General features: G+C 38.3%; 1 protein-coding gene across 1 annotated transcript in view; it reads left to right on the top strand.

The window, feature by feature from the left end:
* LOC134285004 (uncharacterized) overlaps positions 1-20,564 on the top strand; it is a 194,044-nt gene that overhangs the window by 166,168 nt on the left and 7,312 nt on the right. The window contains exon 6 of the mRNA XM_062844830.1: positions 488-1,183. Within this exon, the coding sequence (XP_062700814.1) occupies positions 488-1,183 (696 nt within the window). The remainder of the gene's footprint in view (positions 1-487; positions 1,184-20,564) is intronic.

Raw genomic sequence — 20,564 nt, 5'->3', positions numbered from 1 at the left:
AAAAAAATACTTTAGAAGTTACACAACAGTTTCTCCAAGAGATAATGTCCTAATTGTAGGATCACTTCTCCTCAATAGGAGAAAGAGGGTCATGATTGATTTTTTTACATATATGATTCAAAAATTTCCTCCGTGAAGGGATCTTTCATTAACTGCGTAGATTTTTTGGGGAGAAAAGGGGTCTGGCCAAAGTCTACGATCCAGTTTTCAACTGTATGTATGGAAAGAATTTACAACGGTTTATTGGTCTCCGATCCCTAATGAATCAATGACGACGCCACTGTTCCCTACTTTCCAAACAAACGTACACCTCAGAAAAGAATGCCCTTCCCGCGCTCCAGCCAGACACCAGATACCAAAACCGTGTGTTTAAACGCTCTCGCTTACTATAGTTGAAAACCCATAATCTGGAAAAATTCTATATTTATCTCCGGCTCATTTTCCTCTTTTTCCCTCTTCTCTGTTTTCTCCACTTTCGTACACACAGGGAAAACGATGAAAAGCCAGTCCCATCGTTGTTGGCGCGTGCTGGTGCTGGTGGAAACGGCGCAAGACGCCGAGGGGACCTATCGTCGGGGATCAAAGTGACGACCGGCCTCCCCGCCTCTGCTGCTCCGTCTCACCAACCAACCGCCGGGGAATCCGAGGAAAAGACTACGGCGGCAACCGTAGCACCCCTCAATGCTAGTGAAAACCCAATGGAACCTTCCGCGGCGGGCGGCAAGGGAACAGCGACCAGACGGGGGGACGTACTGTTTAACAGCAACTTCCGACTGCACACCAATCTCGGTAGGATGCAGCAGTCCATTGAGGTGTGTCGGATCAACAGTATGTTCGGTGGCGGGAAGAAGATAACATCGTCGTCGTCGTCATCGGTTGCGCCCGGGAAGCGATTGAACAATCACGCGGTGGATAGTGCAAACAGCAACAACGGTGACAGTGGCAACGGTTTGGCGGCCAGCACCGGTGATCTGCGGTACCACAGTGGTAGGATCGGCCACGGAAGCGGCGGCGCGAACAACAACGTAATCCGCAATAACCTACGGGGTACCCCCGGGGGCAGTGCTACCGATCTGCGAAGGAAACCGCCGTCGGATTTGGTGACATCGGCTTCGGCGATGGTGGAACCGAAACCACTGAAAGATATCAACCACAACAATTTGGCCAAATGGAGTGCTGAAAGGTAGGTTTGTTGGTGGGCTAGCAGGGGAATGAGCGGGAAATTTGTTTTATGGGTGTTGTGACGGCGGCGACTGGTATGCAAGCGTGGCGGGAAAAATTGGATTTAAATTTACGATTGGTGCGGAACGCGTGCTAAACGGTTTGAGTAGACTACGAAGTGTGGCGCAATATTTTATGGGTTTGTGGGCGACGTGCAAAGCGGAGTGAGGTGCAGTGCTGCAGTAATCGGTTTGAGCGTTTCGTTTCATGATCATTCGAACAAAGTAGCACGATCGTAATCGGTGGAATGCTAACTGATGTTGTGAAGATGCTGTGTCGATGACATGGAATCGAAAAATGCGATGACAAGGAGTTCAAATACTTCATCATTTAAAAAAAATAAAAGTGAAGTATGAAATATGGGTGATTAACAGGAATGGTTCAATGGAAGAACCATATATGATTATAATCCTGAGGAATTCCTCAAGATATTGCTTCAGGAATTTCTTAACAAATGCCATCAAATTTATCAAGCAGTTTCTCTAGAAATTTCTTTAATATTTTTCCAGGTTATTTTAATGTAGATATTCCAGCAGAAATAACCTTCGGAAAACTTGCAGTAATTCCTTTGGGAATACCTTCAGAAATTTCTTCAATAATTCCTCCAGAAGTTCTATTACGAATTTCACCATGAATTCTTTTGAGAATTTCCCCAGTAATTCTTTACAAATATCATTCTTCATTCCACCAGAAATCCGTATGAGAAGCTCCAGAAAATACTTTAAGAACTTCTCCGGGAATTCTTTCAAAAATTCCAATCAAACTAAGATTCCTTTCCTTGGGGAATATCCAAAGAAATTTTTGGAGAAATTTCTTCGAAAAATCCTTTAATGAATTCCTTCGGAATAACCGGAAAAAATTCTTTGAAAATTTCTAAAGGAATTCCTTGGGAAATTCCTGGAGGAATATCTTTGGAAGTTGCTAGAGGAATGCATTCGGAAATTTTTAAAGGAATCAATTGAAAAATAATTTCAGGAATTTATTTTGAAAATCCTTGAGGAATTCCACCGGAAATTCCTTGACAAATTCTTCAGAAATTTCTTGAGGAATCCCTTCATTTCTAAAGCTTCTTGAGAAATTCCATAAGACATTCCTTCGAGAGTTCTTCTACGATTTCCTTAAGATGATTCTTCGGGAATTCGGAATTCATTGAGGAATTTTTTTGAAATGGATTTAGAATATTCCTTAAGGAACTCCTTCGGAGTTTTCGTGAGGAATTCTTCCGAAAATTCCTTGAGGAATACCTTCAAAAATTCTTGGAGGAATTCATCGGGAAATTTCTGTGAGAATTCCTTTCCAAATTCCTGAAGCAATTCTTTCGAAAACATTGAAAAAAAATCCACTTAAAGTCTCATGAGATATCCCTTCTGAAATTCCATAAGGAATTTCTTTAAAAATCTTTCAAAACTTCCTTGAAAAAATATTTCGAAAATTCCTGAAGAAATGCTTTTTGTGATTTTTTATGTCCTAGAGGAACTGTATCGGAAATTCTTTGAAGAATTCCTTTAAAAATGCCTTGATAAGAAATTCGAAAATTGTTAAAGGAGTTCGTTTGGAAATTTATTTGACATATGTCTGAAATGTCTTATGGAATACCTTCGGAAATTTCGTGAGAAATTGTTTGATAAGTTCGTAAAGGATTTTTTTCGGTTTTTTATAAATCTTTACGAAATTCCTCAAGGAATTCCAGCGAAAGATCCTTGAGAAGTTTCTTTGGAAATTCCTCAAGAAATTCCTTCAAAAATGTATTGCGGAACTCCTACGAAAACTTGAGAAACTTCTTCAAACATTCCTTAAGAAGCACGTTTGGGGATTATGTGAGAAAATTCTAAGGAAATTTTTTTGAGGACAACCGTCAAAAATTTTTGGAGGAATTCATTCGGAAATTTTTGGAGGTATTTCAAGGCAAATCCATAAGAAATTTCTTTGGAAATTCCGGGAGGGATTTCTTTAGAAATTCGGAGAGGAATTCCTTCGGAAATTCAGGAGAAAATCCTTTGAAAATTCTAGGAGAAATTCCTTTGAAAATTCCTGGTGGAATTCCTCCGGAAACTCATGGAGGAATTCTTTGGGAAAATCCAGGAAGAATTCCCTCGGAAATTCTTGGAGGAATTCCTTCGAGAATTCGTGGAGGATTTCATTCGGGACTTCCTGGAGGAATTTCTTCGGAAATTCCTGGAGTAATTCCTTCGGAAATACCTGGAGAAATTCCTTTCTGAAATTTCTGGAGGAATTCCTTCGGAAATTCGTGGAAGAATTCCTTCAGAAAATCCTTGAGCGATTCCTTCGCAAAAGTCCTGGAGGAATTCCTTCTGAAATTTATGGAGGAACTCCTTCGGAAATTCGTGAAGGAATTCCTGGAGAAATTCTTTCGAAAATTCTTGGTGGAATTCCTTCCGACATTCTTGAAAGAATTACTTCGGAAATTCCGGTAGGAAATCCGTTGAAAATTCCAGGTGAAATTCCTTTAAAAATCCTTGGAGGAATTCCACCGGAAATTACTGCAGGAATTCCCTCGGAAATTCCAGGAGGAATTCCTTCGGAAATTGCTGGAAGATTTCCCTCGGAAATTCCTGAAGGAATTCCTTCGGAAATTTATGAAGGAATTCCTTCAGAAATTCCAGGAGGAATTCCTTCGTAAATTGCAGAAGCAATTTCTTTGAAAATTCCTGGAGGATCTCCTTCGGAAATTCCTGGAGGATTTCCTCCGGAAATTTCTAAAGAAATTCATCCGGAAATTCATGGAGGAATTTCTCAGGAAATTCGTGGAGGAATTTCTTCAGAAATTCGTGAATGAGTTCTTTCGAAAAACTTCTGGAACAATTCCTTTGGAAATTCATGGAGGAACTCCTTCGGAAAATGCTTTAGGATTTCCTTCGCAAAATGCCTGGAGGAATTCCTTCGGTATTTCCTGGAGGAATTCCTCCGGAAATTCCTCGAGGAATTTCTTCGGAAATTCGTGGAGGGTTTCCGTCGGAAAATTTCTGGAGAAATTCATTCGGAAATTCATGGAGGAGTTCCTTCGGACATTCATGGAGGAATTCCTTCGGAAATTCCAGGAGGACATCCTTCAAAAATTCCAAGAGGAATTCCTTTGAAAATTCCTAGAAGAATTTCTTCGGAAATTCTTGGAGGAATTCCGCCGGAAATTCCTCGAGGAATTTCTTCGGAAATTGGTAGAGGAATTCCGTCGGAAAATTTCTGGAGGAATTCCTTCGGAAATTCATGGAAGCATTCCTTCGGAAAATCCTTTAGAAATTCCTTGGAAAAATTACTGGAGGAATTTGTTCGGCAATTCATGGAGGAATTCCTTCGAAAATTCATGCAGGGATTTCTTCGGACATTCATGAACGAATGCCTTCGGAAATTTCAGGAGGAAATCCTTTGAAAATTCCAAGAGGAATTCCCTTGAAAATTCCTGGAAGAATTCCTTCGGAAATTCCTGGAGGAATTCCTCCGAAAATTCCTAGAGCAATGGATAATGGAGGATTTTTTCCGAAATTTCCTGGAGGAATTTTTCCGGAAGTTCCTGAAGTATTTCCCTCAGAAATTCCTGGAGGAATTGCCACGGAAATTCCTGGCGGAATTATCTCGGAAATACATGAAGGAATTCATTCGGAAAATCCTGAAGGAATTCCTTCGCAAAATTCCTGGTGGAATTACATCGGAAATTCATGGAGAAATTCCTTTGGAGTTTCCGAAAGAATTTCTCCTGGAATTTCTGAAGGAATTCTTCCTGGAATTTCAAAAAAAAATCCTTCAGGAATTTCCAAAAGAGTTTCTCCAGGAATTTCCGAAGGAACTCCTCCAGGAATTTCCAAAATAACTGCTCTAGGAATTTCCGAAATAATTGCTCCACGAATTTCAGAAGGAATGCACCCAAGAGATTCCGGAGGAATTTCTCCAGGAATTTCCAAAGAAATTTCCCTAAGAATTTCCGAAAGAATTCCTGCAGGAATTTCCAAAGGAATTTCTCCATGAATCTTCAAACGAATTCGTCCAGCAATTTCCGAAAGAATTCCTCCCGGAATTTCCGAAAGAAATCCTCCAGGAATTTTTGAAGGAATCCCTAACGGAATTTGTAAAGGAATTCCTCCATGAATTTTCGAGGGCATTCCTCTTGGAATTTCCAAAAATAAAATCCAAAAAAACTTTCCGAAAAAATTTCTCCTGGAATTTCCGAAGGAATACCTCCAGGAATTTCCGAAGGAATTCCTCCAGGAATTTCCGAAAGAATACCTCCAGGAATTTCCGAAGGCATTCTTCCAGTAATTTCCGAAGAAATTATCGTAGCAATTTCCGAAGGAATTCCTCCTAGAATTTCCAAAGGAATTCGTCCAGTAATTTCCGAAGGAATTCCTCCAAGAATCATAAAAAGCATTCCTCTAAAAAGTTTAGAATGATTTTTTTTCCAGGAATTTCCTAAGGAATTCATCCAAGGAATTTCTCTATAGATTTCTGAAAGAATTCCTCCAGAAATTTCCGGAGGTATTCATCCAAGATTTTTCGAGGGAACTCCGCAAGGAATTTCCGAAGGAATTCCTCCAGAAATTTCCGAAGGAATTCTTTCAGGAATTTCCGAAGGAATTCTTCCAGGAATTTGCGAAGGGATTCCTCCAAGAATTTTGGAAGGAATTCCTTCTGGATTTTTTTAAGGAATTCCTCCAGGAATCACCAATGGAATTCGTCCAGCAATTTCCGAAGGAAAGCCTCCCGGAATTTCTGAAAGAATTCCTTCAGAAATTTCCGAAAGTATTCATCCAAGATTTTTCGAAGTACCTTGCCAAGGAATTTTCGATGGAATTCCTCCAGTAATTTCCGAACGAAGTCCTTCAGGAATTTCCGATGGAATTTCTCCTGAAATTTCCGAAGGAATTCTTCCAGGATTTTGCGAACGGATGCCTCCAAGAATTTTGGAAGAAATTCCTCCAGGAATTTCCAATGGAATTTGTCCAGCAATTTCCGATGGAATTCCTTCAGGAATTTCCGAAAGAATTCCTCAAGGAATCTCCAAAGGAATTCGTCCAGCAATTTCCGAAGGAATTCCTCCCGAAATTTCAGAAAGAATTCATCCAGGAATTTTTTGAAGGAATTCCTAATGGAATTTCCGAAGGAATTCCTCCCGGAATTTCCGAAAAAATTCCTTCAGGATTTTCCGAAGGAATTCTGCTAGGAATTTCCGACGGTATTCCTCCAGGAATTTCCGAAAAAAAAAATCCTCCAGGAATTTCTGAAGGAATCCCTCCAGAAATTTCCAGGAATTTTTGAAGGAATTCCTAACGGAATTTGTAAAGGAATTCCTCCATGAATTTCCGAAGGAATACCTCCAGGAATTTCCGAAAGAATACATCCAGGAATTTCCGAAGGAATTCTTCCAGTAATTTCCGAAGAAATTATTCCAGCAATATCTGAAGGATTTCCTCCCAGAATTTCGAAAGAAATTCGTCCAGTAATTTCCGAAGGAATTCCTCCAGGAATCATAAAAAGCATTCCTCTAAAAAGTTTAGAATGATTTTTTTTCCAGGAATGTCCTAAATAATTCATCCAAGGAATTTATCTATAGATTTCTGAAAGAATTCCTCAAGAAATTTCCAGGTATTCATCCAAGATTTTTCGAGGGAACTCCCCAGGGAATTTCCGAAGGAATTCCTCCAGAAATTTCCGAAGGAATTCCTTCAGGAGTTTCCAGGAATTCTTCCAGGAATTAGCGAAGGGATTCCTCCAAGAATTTTGGAAGGAATTACTTCTGGAATTTTTAAAGGAATTCCTCCAGGAATCTCCAATGGAATTCGTCCAGCAATTTCCGAAGGAAAGCCTCCCGGAATTTCCGAAAGTATTCCTCAAGGAATTCCTAAAGAAATTCCTTCTAGAATTTGCGAATGAATTCCTCCAGGAATCTCGAAAGGAATTCGTCCAGCAATTTCCGAAGGAAAGCCTCCCGGAATTTCTGAAACAATTCTTCCAGAAGTTTCCGAAAGTATTCATCCAAGATTTTTCGAAGGACCTCGCCAAGGAATTTTCGATGGAATTCCTCCAGTAATTTCCGAACGAAGTCCTTCAGGAATTTCCGATGGAATTTCTCCAGGAATCTGCAAAGGAATTCGTCCAGCAATTTCCGAAGGAATTCCTCCCGAAATTTCTGAAAGAATTCATCCAGGAATTTTTTGAAGGAATTCCTAATGGAACTTCTGAAGGAATTCCTCCTTGAATTTCCGAAAGAATTCCTTCAGGATTTTCCGAAGGAATTCTGCTAGGAATTTTCGACGGTATTCCTCCAGGAATTTCCAAAAAAGTCTAAAAAGAATTTCCGAAAAAAATCCTCCAGGAATTTCTGAAGGAATTCCTCCAGAATTTTCGAAGGAATTCCTCCAGGAATTTCCAAAAGAATTCGTCCAGCAATTGCCGAAGGAATTCCTCCAGTAATTGCCAAAGAAATTATTGCAGGAATTTCCGAAGGAATTCCTGCAGGAATTCCGCTAGGAATTTCCGAAGGAATTCCTCCAGGAATTCTGCTAGGAATTTCCGAAGGAAATCCTCCAGGAATTCCGCTAGGAATTTCCGAAGGAATTCCTGCAAGAATTTCCAAAAAAATCTAAAAAGTATTTCCGAAAAAAATCCTCCACGACTTTCCGAAAAAAATTCCTCCAGGAATTTTCAATGACATTCGTACAGCAATTTCCGAAGGAATTCCTCCAGGAATTTCCCAAAGCATTCCTCCAATAAGTTTGGAATTATTTTGTCCAGGAATTTCGTAAGGAGTTCACCTAAGGATTTCCTCACGAATTTCTCTATGGATTTCTAAAAGAATTCCTCCAGGAATCTCCGAAGGTATTCATCCAAGATTTTCCCAAGGAACTGCCCAAGGAATTCCCGAAGGAATTCCTCTAGGTATTTCCGAAGGAATTGCTCCAGGAATTTCCGAAGGAATTATTCCAGGAATTTGCGAAGGAATTCCTCCAGGAATTTTGGATGGAATTCCTTCAGGTATTTCCGAAGGAATACCCTCAGGAATTTTCGAAGATATTCCTAGAATTTCCGAAGGAATTCCTGCATATGTACATTAAAAAAAATACGAGGATGCAGGAGAATTTTATTTTTACTAGTCAAAAACAGCTCTGATCATCTAAGTTTTTCGGTTAAGTTGGAATATAGTTGCTCGGTCAGGGGGGGGCCACGGCCCCCCCCCCCTGCCTCCCTCTGGCTACGCCCTTGTGGTGCAGATGGCCGAATTGAAAGATTTCCATCCTGCCAGCCATCGCCTTGACCTGTGGCACGGGGGTGAATCTTCGCCACGAAAAGCACTGCCCGTTAGATAGCTCAACACTAGCGAACCTGGTGGTGGAAGTCAAGCTTTAGCCTGCAGCGAGCATAGGGAGGCGGCGCAGCACGCTTTGATGATTTTTTATTTTCCCATGGAAATTCATTCCAATCTAGTTTTCCAAGTGACAATTTCACGACTTCCACCTCGAAACTTCACATTTGTTCGAAGATACACATCTGTTCTGTGCCTGTGGCCAAGTCAAATTTCTGTCGACTTGCTTGATTTCATTATTGAGGCTGCGCCGCCATAAGCCTCTGGGTCTGCCTCTGCTGCAATGTCCTGCTGGGTTCCAGTCTAACGCTTGTTTGCAGATTTCGTTTCCGCCCCTGCGTAGAGTGTGGCCGACCCACCTCCGCATTCGCTCCCGAATTTCTGTCGCTATCGGCTTTTGATGACATCGACGAAGGAGCTCCATGTTGGAGATCCAATTGTGAGGCCACCATGCACGAATTATATATGTACCGCAGGCATCTATTGATGAAGACCTGCAGCCGTTGCGTGTTCTCCACTGATACACATCAGGTTTCGCTGGCGTATAGCAGCACAGATTTCACGTTCGAGTCGAAAATTCGGATGTTGGTGCGTTGACTGATCTGGTTGTATTTCCATACATTTCTTAAACTCGCAAAAGCAGCCCTCGCCTTCTTGATCCGTGCACCTATGTCGATCTTGCTACCAAGATATTGGAAGCTTTCAACGTTCTCCACTGCTTGCCAAGCTGACGTAAAGCTGAAAGGGTTGACCGTGTTTTCATCCAAAGATTTGGTCTTTGTGACGTTGATGGTAAGACCTGCCGCTGAGGAGCGGTTTGCAAGATCATCGAGCTTGCTCTGCATATCAGAGCGCCGTTGAGCTAGGAAAGCAACGTCATCAGCCAGTTCAAAGTCATTTAGGTGCTCCATGGTATAGACTGTTTCAGAAATTATAAATACACTTTGTTTATTAAATAAAATGAACTGTTCTAATGATCTTTACCAACTTCTTCCAGAATATGGCATATTGTACTCCATATTTTTGTATTTCCCTTCAATTGTCTTGATATTTTGAAGAACGGCCGAGTTCTCTAACAATTAACTTCATTCTCCAAATTTGAATTTACACAAAGGTGGTTTTTAATGATTTCAACATTATGTATCACTAAATACCAAAAATTATCTAAATTTTTATCACATTCGCTTTCTTAACAAGTTATCTAAGGAATGCCTTGATTAAAATCTTTGAAAAATCGATAAAGGCATTTCCACAACATTTTTTTTTTTGAGATCATGTTTCTTATTTTTTAAGGTTTCTACGGAACATAAGAACTACTATACAGTTTCTTAGCTTTCCTGAACGCATTTAATTGAAACAAATTTATTTTTTCAGCTCATTCGATCCTTCAGATGGCAAAGCTTGTTATACCATAAAATCGAATGCTGTAAACAGTGATTAAGTCATTCGTTTACTCAACGTTAGTTGCTGCTGGTGTTGTTGAGAAATTTGAAACAAAAACTTTTGCATTTAGAAGGCCCGTAATGGTGGTTCTTGATCACATATTCCAGTGAAAATTACTCTTACCAATCGAAAAACATCTTTTCTTATCAATACAGTAATTTTTATTTTGTTTGGAAATTAAATATTTTATTTGTGAGATTTTTTTCTTTTCTACTATGCTACAGTTTTTGACCACTTTGTGCAACTTAAAATTTTAATCATCTTGTTTACAGAGCCCTGTTTTTAAACTTTTACAAGAAACATCAACAAAATTGGTATTATTTACTTCGTTAGTATGTTTGCTAAAAGAGCTAGAAGAAACTTTTTTGGAAATTGTGCTCGAATTGAAATGGCGGTTAATCGTTAGTGTATTTATAATTTCTGAAACAGTCTATAATGGGCTGCCACAGCAATCCACGATTTGGTTCACGGTCAATCGCACCTACCAGCATCTCGTCGATTACGATGAGGAACAGTAGCGGTGATAGGATACATCCTTGCCTCACTCCAGCACCGTTGTGCAGTACTCTGCACGAAAATGCCCTGTACTGTGCTTCAATGAGGCCGATGATTTTCTCAGAGACACCCTTGCGCCTGAGGGCTTCCCACATGTTTTCGTAATTGAGACGGTCGTAAGCTTTTTCGTAATCAATGAACACCAGGTAGAGAGACTCTTGAAATTCATTGATTTGCTCCAGAATGATACGGAGCGTGACAATATGGTCCACACAGGATTGTCCGGCACGGAATCCTGCTTGCTGTCGTTGGAGAGTTGCGTCAATCTTCTCATGTATCGCTTTTAGGATCACCATGCAGTTGACTTTGAGAACGATACACAGTAACATGATGCCTCGCAATTATCGCATACAGTCCGGTCACCCTTTTTGGGTACTTTTACAAAGACGCCTTCCATCCAGTAGGTCGGAAATGTCGCAGTTTCCCATATGTTGCAGAATAATTGATGCAGTAGTTGTGCAGATATACGGGGTCAGCTTTGAACAGATCAGCTGATATGCGACCCAAGTAACACAGAAAACATCTTTGGCAATCAGAATGTCAAAAGATGTATTACAACAGTAGTATAACTGAATCAGGAAACATGTTCTGTTTTTATTATGCTTTTATTATGTTAGCCGTTCGACTATCGATGACTAACTGCAAATAAAATCACTTCAGTATCTCAAGTCCAAACTACGTATATGCTATACATATATAACATTAATGGAGCATCATGCAAACCAATAACGAAGACACCATTGTTTACATCCCAAAAACAGAACTCTACTTCGCGAATGCTATGATCAAATATGTTCTAGTCCTGGACTATTGAATATATTATAGTCAATTCCAACTACACAATATCAAACCCCATTTAAGCAATAGGGGTTTTATTTTACAAATATAATATCACAATGTATTTAGCACGAGGTTTGAATGCTCTTAAGGTTTATAACTGCAGAAACAATCAATACGGACAAGTTGGTGATGAATTTAGTGGCATACCTCGTCGGATTGTTGATGTTGGCGGAGATGATTCAACGAGCCAAAATACCTTCACGGCGGCATAGTAGCTGCTCACAATCATCTCGGTCGTCATCCAGCTCCCATTATGGCCTTCCTTACACCAGCAAATCAGTTAACGATTAATCTTTTATTTAATCTCATCAGAATCAGTTGTCCATCCAGTAAAACTGAATTTGCACCCCGAAGCTACAACACAACGAAGAGTACTTTTGCTTACTTGCAATGTTTACTTTTTTATTTTGACAGATGCTCATTTTGGAATGATTTCTGCAATACGTTTGTTGAAAATATGTTATTTAAACGTATTATAATCGCAGGTACAACTCCCTCCAAAAAAATATTGTAAGGTTGTTCTGCGGATGCATTATAAGCGTAATTTAAACATACTTTTGAATTGAATTGCGTGTCGGAATCGTCTTTAGAAGCAGAGTAAAATACACTGGAACCTTCGTAAAAGCGTCTTTATTGTAAGAAAAACTTATACAGAATGACAAAATATTGAGTCGCAGATGTCAAAACAAAATTCAAATAAAAAACGGGTTACTGCGATTGCACATATTTTCGGGCTACGGCTTTGGCTCCTCGTGTTTTCGCTCGGCCCATCGCGGCTTTGGCGTTCCTTTGCTCCTCTATCTTCCTTCAGGTATCATCTGTGATCCACTGCTTTCTCCGGGTGCGTAGCTCACCCAAATTATTTTCGCCTTTTTTAAATATGCCTAAATGGATTTAGTTCATTATCGGATTCAAAGGTTGCGAGTGTCTAGGAGATTTGAAGGGTGGTCATGCGAGGTTTCATAGGGCTTTTAAGGGAGTTTTAGGAGGGGAGAGTTCAGAGGCGTTACAGAAGACCTTAGGATGAGGTTGCAGGGTGTTTTCGGGGACATTTCAGGAAGTTTCAGAGGGTTTTTTAGGGGGTTCCGAAGATGTTACTGAAGCGTTTTCGAGGGTTTCGACTCGATTGCGTTACAGGGGGTCTGAGAAGGTTTTAGGTGGTTCAGGTGTCTTATGCATCCACTTTCTATTCTTTTTGAAACCGTCAATCAAATCAGACGTGCTTTTGTGCAGTTTTTATTTACTTGTCAAGTTAAAGGAAAAAAGGGGCCCAGAATAGGCCTTTCCAATGCTTAATATTAGGAAAGGAAGGTCTCGCCTTTTCGTTTTAAAACTAAAAATTCTGTGCAAACTGTGAATTATCGTGAAATCACGGTTATAAGAATGACTTTCTGTTAAGATTCCACCAAGAGCTTCTTCGGCAATTCCCCTAGAAAATCCGGAAAATCCGGAATTATCGGTGTTTCGCAACCAACTGAGGTGTTCTATCTACAATCATCCCTAGCGCACTTCCGGTATCGCTGCCCGTCAGGACAGCGGATCGACGATTCACGTCGACAAGGACATGTTCTAAATCAACTTGGATGTGCAGCAGTTTAGCTCAACAGAAATTTCGGTGAATATCTCCGACAACATCATTTTCGAAGGGAAACACGACGAGCAGCAGGACGATCATAGGCTACATCTCCCATCACTTCATTTGGCGCTACACCATTTCACCGGGACAAGATTCCAACCACACCAAATCGTCGATTTCGTCGAACGGCGTTTTGACGATTTTGGCTCCGAAGAGGGCGATTGCGGATGCGTGGGCCACAAGTTGATTCCGGTCGATCGGACAGGTCAACCGCTGAAGAGAATCGGTACGTAACGTAACGCAAAAATCGGCCATTTCAGACAATTTTCACTTTTCAAAAAATGGTCAAATAGCTGTAACTTTTAGAAAAGAGCATCGAAAAATCTAAAATTTTTACTGTAAGTTGATCAACTAGTTGTGTATCAATGGTCCCATTTTTGGGAAAGATCGGGCTATTCTGCAGTTGGCTATCGGATAATTTTGACTTTTTCTAGAATCTTTCTAACTTCATGTAGAATAGTTCGATCATTTCCAAAATTGATACCAGCAATACCATTGATACACAACTAGTTGATCAACTTACAGTAAAAATTTTAGATTTTTTTATGCACTTTTCAAAAAGTTACAGTCATTTGACCATTTTTTGTAAAGTGAATTTTTTGCCTGTCCCGATCATTTTGTCTATCCCCTGTATTTCTAAATGTATTCCTGGAAACACGTTCTTGTTACAAGAGTCCTAACCTTCTTCAAAAATCCCTACCATGTCTTACGACATCACCCTCAATCGCCAGTTTATACACATAGCAGTCAGTTCTCGCTCAGATACCGCAGCTTTTTGTTCTCTTCAGTTTCAATAATCAATTCTTGCAAAAACTATAAGCGTACTGCTAGAATCCTAGCTTTTTTGTTTAAACTTCATTATTTCCCATAGCTCCCCCGAAATCACCACTTCCTCCTCAAAAAAGCTGAGAACAACCAGAATGCTCTTAGTGTTACCCAGAGTACCCAGATTTTTAATGTCCCAAGATATCCTTCTCGTCATCTCTATAACTCATCAGCTTCTTCCCAGAATCTCCCAGCTATAACTAAGTTTTTCGCTGAATTCGTTAGCTTCTTTCATTTTATTTCCATATACAGCTTGCTTTTTTGGAAGGGATTTAGGTATAATTCCTTTGGTTGTACCCCCCATAATAACGTTAATACAGTATGCGTTACTACGCGTTTTCCCAATAAAAAAAACTCGCATAAACCCTAACCTTTTCTAAGTATTGGTATTCTCCTATATTGCGTTGTCCTTACGCATTATAGGTATATGTCACTAATAAACACTACTCACTACATGGTTTAACGGACCATGTCACGAAGCGGAATAACGCGGCGGACTTACTTCAAGACGATAGCCTTGCTGGTGATAACCAGAAGGGTCGCTTATGGATTCTTCAAACTTAGTAGTCGATAGCCAGATTGGAGACGTCCAATTGGGTCGAGCTAAGAATCAGAATTCTTTATTCATCAGATACACTTGTCCCTTTTATACATTTCAAGGTTCAATACATTTCAAGGTTTAACATAACAAATAGCTTAATACATAGGTGAGACGACTGGAGTGACAAATAACCAAAAATGCTTATGGTTTGTTTTACGTTAAGCCAGGCGCTAGCCATGCAATTTGATCCTACCACGCCGCATGCTATCGGCCCTCGTACCTCACAAGCAGAAGTGGAGAGAGAGTCGATAGAACGATGCACTCGTGGTTAATGACTTCTATATGTTGTGTTGATATTGCATAACAGTGCGCTTTTGCACTTGTTTGTTATTTTCGGTGTGGGTATGATTGGTTTGCTACAGTCGGTCCTCAATGTTGTGGCATTTATGTTAATGGTATGCTACACCATCCCCCTTAGGGAGAATAATGTAATGAAATGGAATTATTCTGAAATTTAAGTCTCTCCAGTTGACTCTTACAAATTTTTGTTGTTTTTTTTTTATTATTTTTGTATGTTATCATTTTTTGTTGTTATTTTAATTCTAGATTAATCTAACCGAATTTCACGTTTCTTAGTACTTGACTAAGGAACTAACCTACTTGCTTTTTTCACTTATTTTTTTGCTTTCTTATTTTTTTTGCAAGTTAGGCTCGGTGGAACACTACTTAATCTATTGCTTTATAAGTCTGTTTTTATGAATTGTTATAGATTTTCCAGTATTTAGATGCTTAATTTCGCAATTTGGTTCTGAGATTGACATAACTTGGTATGGTCCTATATAATGTGAATCAAACTTTCTTCTATTTTCGTTTTTTAAGAATACAATGTCCTTGATAGATATTGATAGTGGGTTAATGTTGTTGTCAAATTGTTCTTTTCTATGTTGTTTTTGTATGATTAATCTTTCTTTTGTTGTTTGTTGAGCTTTTCGTAATTTATATGTTAATTCGTTTTTGTATAAATCAAAGTTATATATTGGTTCATTCGTGTTTTGAAAAATATCTTGTGGGAGATTTGCTTTTCTGCCGTAAACAAGTTCGAATGGGGTATAGCCATGTTCTGTATGCGGGGTTGTGTTGTACGAGAACTCATAGAATTTTATCCAGTTGTCCCAATCTGATTGGTGTTCATTAGTGAATGATCGTAGGTATTCGTTTAAACACCTGTGATTTCTTTCTAATGAACCAATTGATTGAGGGTGATATGGGGTTGAAAATGTCTGTTTTATTCGAAGGATTTTGCTAATCTGCTTCAGTACTTCGTTATTATACTCAGTACCTTGGTCAGATCGCATTTCCGTAAAGTGTCCATAAGACAATATAAAGTCTTCGACTAATCCTCTGGCTATTGTATTTGCTTCTTTATTTTGAATTGGGATAATTTTTATAAATTTTGTTAGATCGCATTGAATAGTAATACAATAACGATTGTTATTGACTGTTTTCGGTAATGGACCTACTGTGTCAATTGAAATTACTTCGAATGCTTTTGATGGTGTTGTTGTTATCATCATTGGTTGTTTAGTATGCTTGTTAATTTTATTTCTTTTGCACAATTCGCAGGCCTGGACGAATTGAGCAATAGAATTTTTCATATCGTGCCATCTATATTTTTCTCGAAGTCTGAGGTACAAACGATGTTGACCTACATGACCTCCAATAGGAGTGTTATGGTGATTACTTAATATAGTATTGATATCATTTGTATTAGTTATAAAGATTGGTTCTTTATAAATTATTATTTGTAGATTTTTTAAAGTATCATTTGCTATTTGTTTAAACAAGTTTATTGGTATCATTGCTAAAATGTTATCGTCTGCAGACATAGCAATTTTCTTTGTTTTGAATCCTTTGGTAATTTTTTCAATTTCTAGAAGAGCATGCACTAATGCGTGACTTCCATTTCGAACATCTTCATGCACTTGTGCATGAAGTGTTTTGTTGTCTTGCTTTAAAATCATGAATCTCATTTTAGTATTTTGTACTGCTGTCGACAGTCTCATTAATTTTCTTGTTTCATAGTATCTTTCGGTTTCATAGCACGAGAGGTGATCAGTCTCTGTGTTTTTATCATCATTTATTTTATGTTTATTAGATATGCCATCTAATTTTCTTGTCATAGACCTAGTATTTACTATTAATATATCTACTGCTTTTAACTCATCTGATGTGATAGCTATACGTGATAAAGCGTCAGCTGCCACGTTTTCTTTACCTGCTATATATACAACGTCGAAATCAAACTCTTCTAAGTCGATTCGAATTCTAGTTAACTTTGATGTGGGGTTTTTCATCCCAAAAAGGTAAACAAGTGGTCTATGGTCGGTTCTTATAGTGAATTTCTTGCCATATAAGTAAGCTTTAAAGTAATTAATCGCCCAATGTATGGCTGTCAATTCTTTTAGTATAGTTGGTTTGTTCTTTTCAGCTGGCGTAAATGTTTTACTAGCAAAAGTAACTGGTCGATCTCCTGCTTCTGTAATCTGTGACAGAACTGCTCCGCATCCAATGTTAGAAGCGTCCGTCGTTAATATAAATTGTTTAGTAAAATCAGGATATTGTAGTATTTTGGGAGATATTAGGCAATTTCTCAGAGTGTTGAATGCGTTTAGGCACTCTTGAGTCCAAATAAATTCAACGTTCTTCTTTAGAAGTTGATTCAATGGATACGCAATTTGAGCAAAATTTTCTATGAATTTGCGATAGTAGTTGCAAAAAGCAACGAATCTACGCACTTCGTCAGCATTTTTTGGAATGGGATAATTCTTGATTGTCTCATATTTTGATTCATCAGGTAATATTCCCTTATCTGTGATTTTGTGACCTAGATAAGTGACCTCTGTTCTGAAAAATTTACACTTTGATATATTCAATTTCAAATTATATTCTTTCAAACGATCGAATACTGTTTTTAAATTCTGTAAATGATGTTTCATAGAACATCCTATGACAATAATGTCATCTATGTAAATAAATGCACGTTCCGGCGTTAATCCGGCCATAGCGATGGTCATCATTCTCTGAAAACTATTCGGACTAATGTTCAATCCGAATGGTAATCGTTTAAATTGGTAATGACCCGAATTCGTCGAAAAGGCTGTAAATTTTTTTGAATTTTCATCTAAGGGGATTTGATGGAAACCTGACATCAAATCCAATGTACTAAAATATTTGGCTCTACCGAGTTGATCTAATATACTGTCAATCCTCGGTAAAGGAAATTTATCCGGTAATATTCTCTTGTTTAATTGGCGAAAATCTACTACTAAACGCCATTTTTTATCATTATTTTCCGATTTCTTTGGGACTAACAGAATTGGTGAGTTATAAGAAGAAACTGAATGCTCAATAATGTCATCTTTTAACATCTTTTGCACTTGTCTTTCAATTTCTTCTCCTTGTGTGTAAATTGTTTTGTAATTTGGGATATACACGGGAACATTGTCGCTTAACTCGATGTTCTGCGTATAAAAATTATTCATTGTCAAACTTTCCTCTGGGAGGCAAAAAATATCCTCATAATCAGTTATTAATTTTTCTACTTCTTCTCTAGCATGGATTGGTATTGATTGCATATTAGTTTCTTTCAAAATGTTGGATACCCGCTCTGATGTGCGTTTCTTAAATTTTCTGGGATTACAGATGTGAAAATTTTTCAATGGTTCCATTTTTGGCCTGAAATTTGCATATGTTATGTACACTGATTCATCAGTAGTGTTTATAAGTTTAAAAATTGGTTCTTGTTTCGATACTATTGTATTTCCACAGAAAATTCCTGGTTGAATTTCTTGTGAACATACAACCATATCTTCCTTCAAATTTAATCCTGGTACATATCGGGTTACTTCATGTCGAGAGGGCAGAAATAACATTTTCTGGAAATTATCTTCAATTGGGATTGAAATTTGTTGCTGGTTTACTGTAAATGTTAACAACCATGGTTCATAATCTATTTTGCAATGGTATTTTGTTAAAAAGTCTCTTCCGATTATTCCATCAGTCGGAATAGGAAAATCACTTTCTACTATATGGAACTTCTGTTCTATGTATTCACCTTCCACCATAATTTTTGTAAAAGCGCTTCCTAAAGAGGAAATTCCATCGTGTCCGATTCCTGAAATTAAACATTTCTCGTCTGGAAAATATATTTGAGTACGTTTCACCTTATTGGCTTTTATAACAGATATATCAGCACCGGTATCTACTATAAAAGTACATCTAGTGTCTGATAAATCTAAAGATAAATTTACGTAGTTAGAGACGGCTGCATTTATTGTGCCTACCGTCCAAACTGTGTGCCTAAAAAATTTTGATTTGTCATCGGTGTTTGGTTGTTTGGGAAATTTTGATTTGGTAAAATTGGTTGCTGAGAATGTTGTTGTAACAGTTGTGGTGGATGTTGTTGCTGAACCAATGTGTTCATCATTTGTGGATTGGGTTGCATAAGATAGATCGAAGGTCGTCCTCTGTGGTTCCCTTGACCTCTATTATTCCACTGTCCTCTTGGATTCCACTGAACTCTTTGCCTGTTGTAACGGTTTTGGTCACTTTGAAAATTAGAATGACCATAATTGAAATTTTGCCACCTTCCTGGTGCTCTGTTTGGCATTGAGTTACCTCTAAAGTTGTTGAATCTTCCACCTCGGCCACGACCTCGGTGAGTTTGGCTTCTGTTCGCTATGTAGATTTGTGCTTGCATGGCGTTTGTTGATTTTGAAGAATAGTTTTCTTGAAGCTTTTGAATAGCATCATTTATTTTTGAAAAGGTACCTGCTTTCAAAATTATTTTCGAATCATGATGATCAGTTCCGTTGATCAAAGATTCTACTCCAGTTTTGGTTGCCATTTGGTTTGCTTTGTCTGCGGGAATATTTTCATCTATGTAAGTTATTGCTAGTCGCTGAGTTAATTTCTCGACTTGTTCACAGAACTCTTCTATTGAGCCTTTTTGTTTCAAAGATGATAGCTTTGCTTTAACATTATCAGAGTTAAATTTTGGAGAGCATTGGATTTTGATTTTATCTAACGTGTCTGCTAGGTTTTGAGTTCCTATTATAGACTGTCGTGCTACACCCGTTAATCTTGTTTTTACAAATTTAAACAGAGTTTCTTTGGCTGCTGTTTTCTGATCCTGTGTTGCAGTTGCGTATTCTTCGTCAACTGTATCTGAAAATAATGCAACAGCGTCGAGAAACGCATTGAGATTTTCTGGAGTCCCGTCATAGACGTGGACGAGGGATGTCCCCAGTTTAATGTCTACTTTTGGCATTTTTGCTAATCTTCCACAAATAATTATAAGTTTTACAATAGTTTTAAATTTAATTTTAGAGTTGTTTCTAGATAATCGTCTACAAAGTATTATTGTTTTACCTAATGTTTTGAAAGAGGGTTTCTTTCTTTGTAGGACTACTGATTCTTCTAATATTTTAATTGCTGCAGTATATTTCTGCTTTATTATTTCATATTTTTCATACTCAGAGTTCCATTGCTCTGACTTGAGTGTGGGTTGAAGTTTATTTAAAAATAATTTATATTTGTTGAACAAATCTGTTAAATATTTTGTTTTTTCATCAATATTTTCAAGGGATCTTGGCCTTGTTTTATTTTTATATAAGTTACTATATTCTTTGGAAATAGATTCATAAATTTGTATAAGTATTGTATACATTGATTCAAAAGCACTATTTTATGTTGATATTTTTATAATACACAAAAAATAATTAATGGTTATACATTTGCTGGTTTTATCCTTGCCAGGAGTTACTTACTCATTGCTTACTGTTCGGTCCTAGTAAGTTGCTCCGATGATTTGTCCGGCAGTTGAATATCTGGTGAGGCACGATGCGACTGATAATCGTCTAATAAGCGATGAATTTCGCCCGTTGCATTGCATCCTTCCGCTGATGTAATTCCTCCTGTATTATTAAGAACAGCCACCAAGTCAGAGTTACAAGCACTATTATAATCACTAGTAACTTCTTCATCATGAAAAAATAAATGTTTTCACAGTTTCTTCTTGATGTTGTAGTTTGAGTTTCACTTGTTTACTGTCACGGAGGCGAGTGAAACCGAGCGATTGATCGCTTCTTGCGTTTTCATACGCTCCATGGTGATGATGACGCGATAAATTA

This window comes from Aedes albopictus, chromosome 1 (genome assembly GCF_035046485.1).
Source record: "Aedes albopictus strain Foshan chromosome 1, AalbF5, whole genome shotgun sequence".
NCBI lineage: Eukaryota > Metazoa > Arthropoda > Insecta > Diptera > Culicidae > Aedes > Aedes albopictus.
The sequence above is the reverse complement of the archived record's forward strand: the minus strand, read 5'-3'. Positions and strand labels throughout refer to the sequence as shown.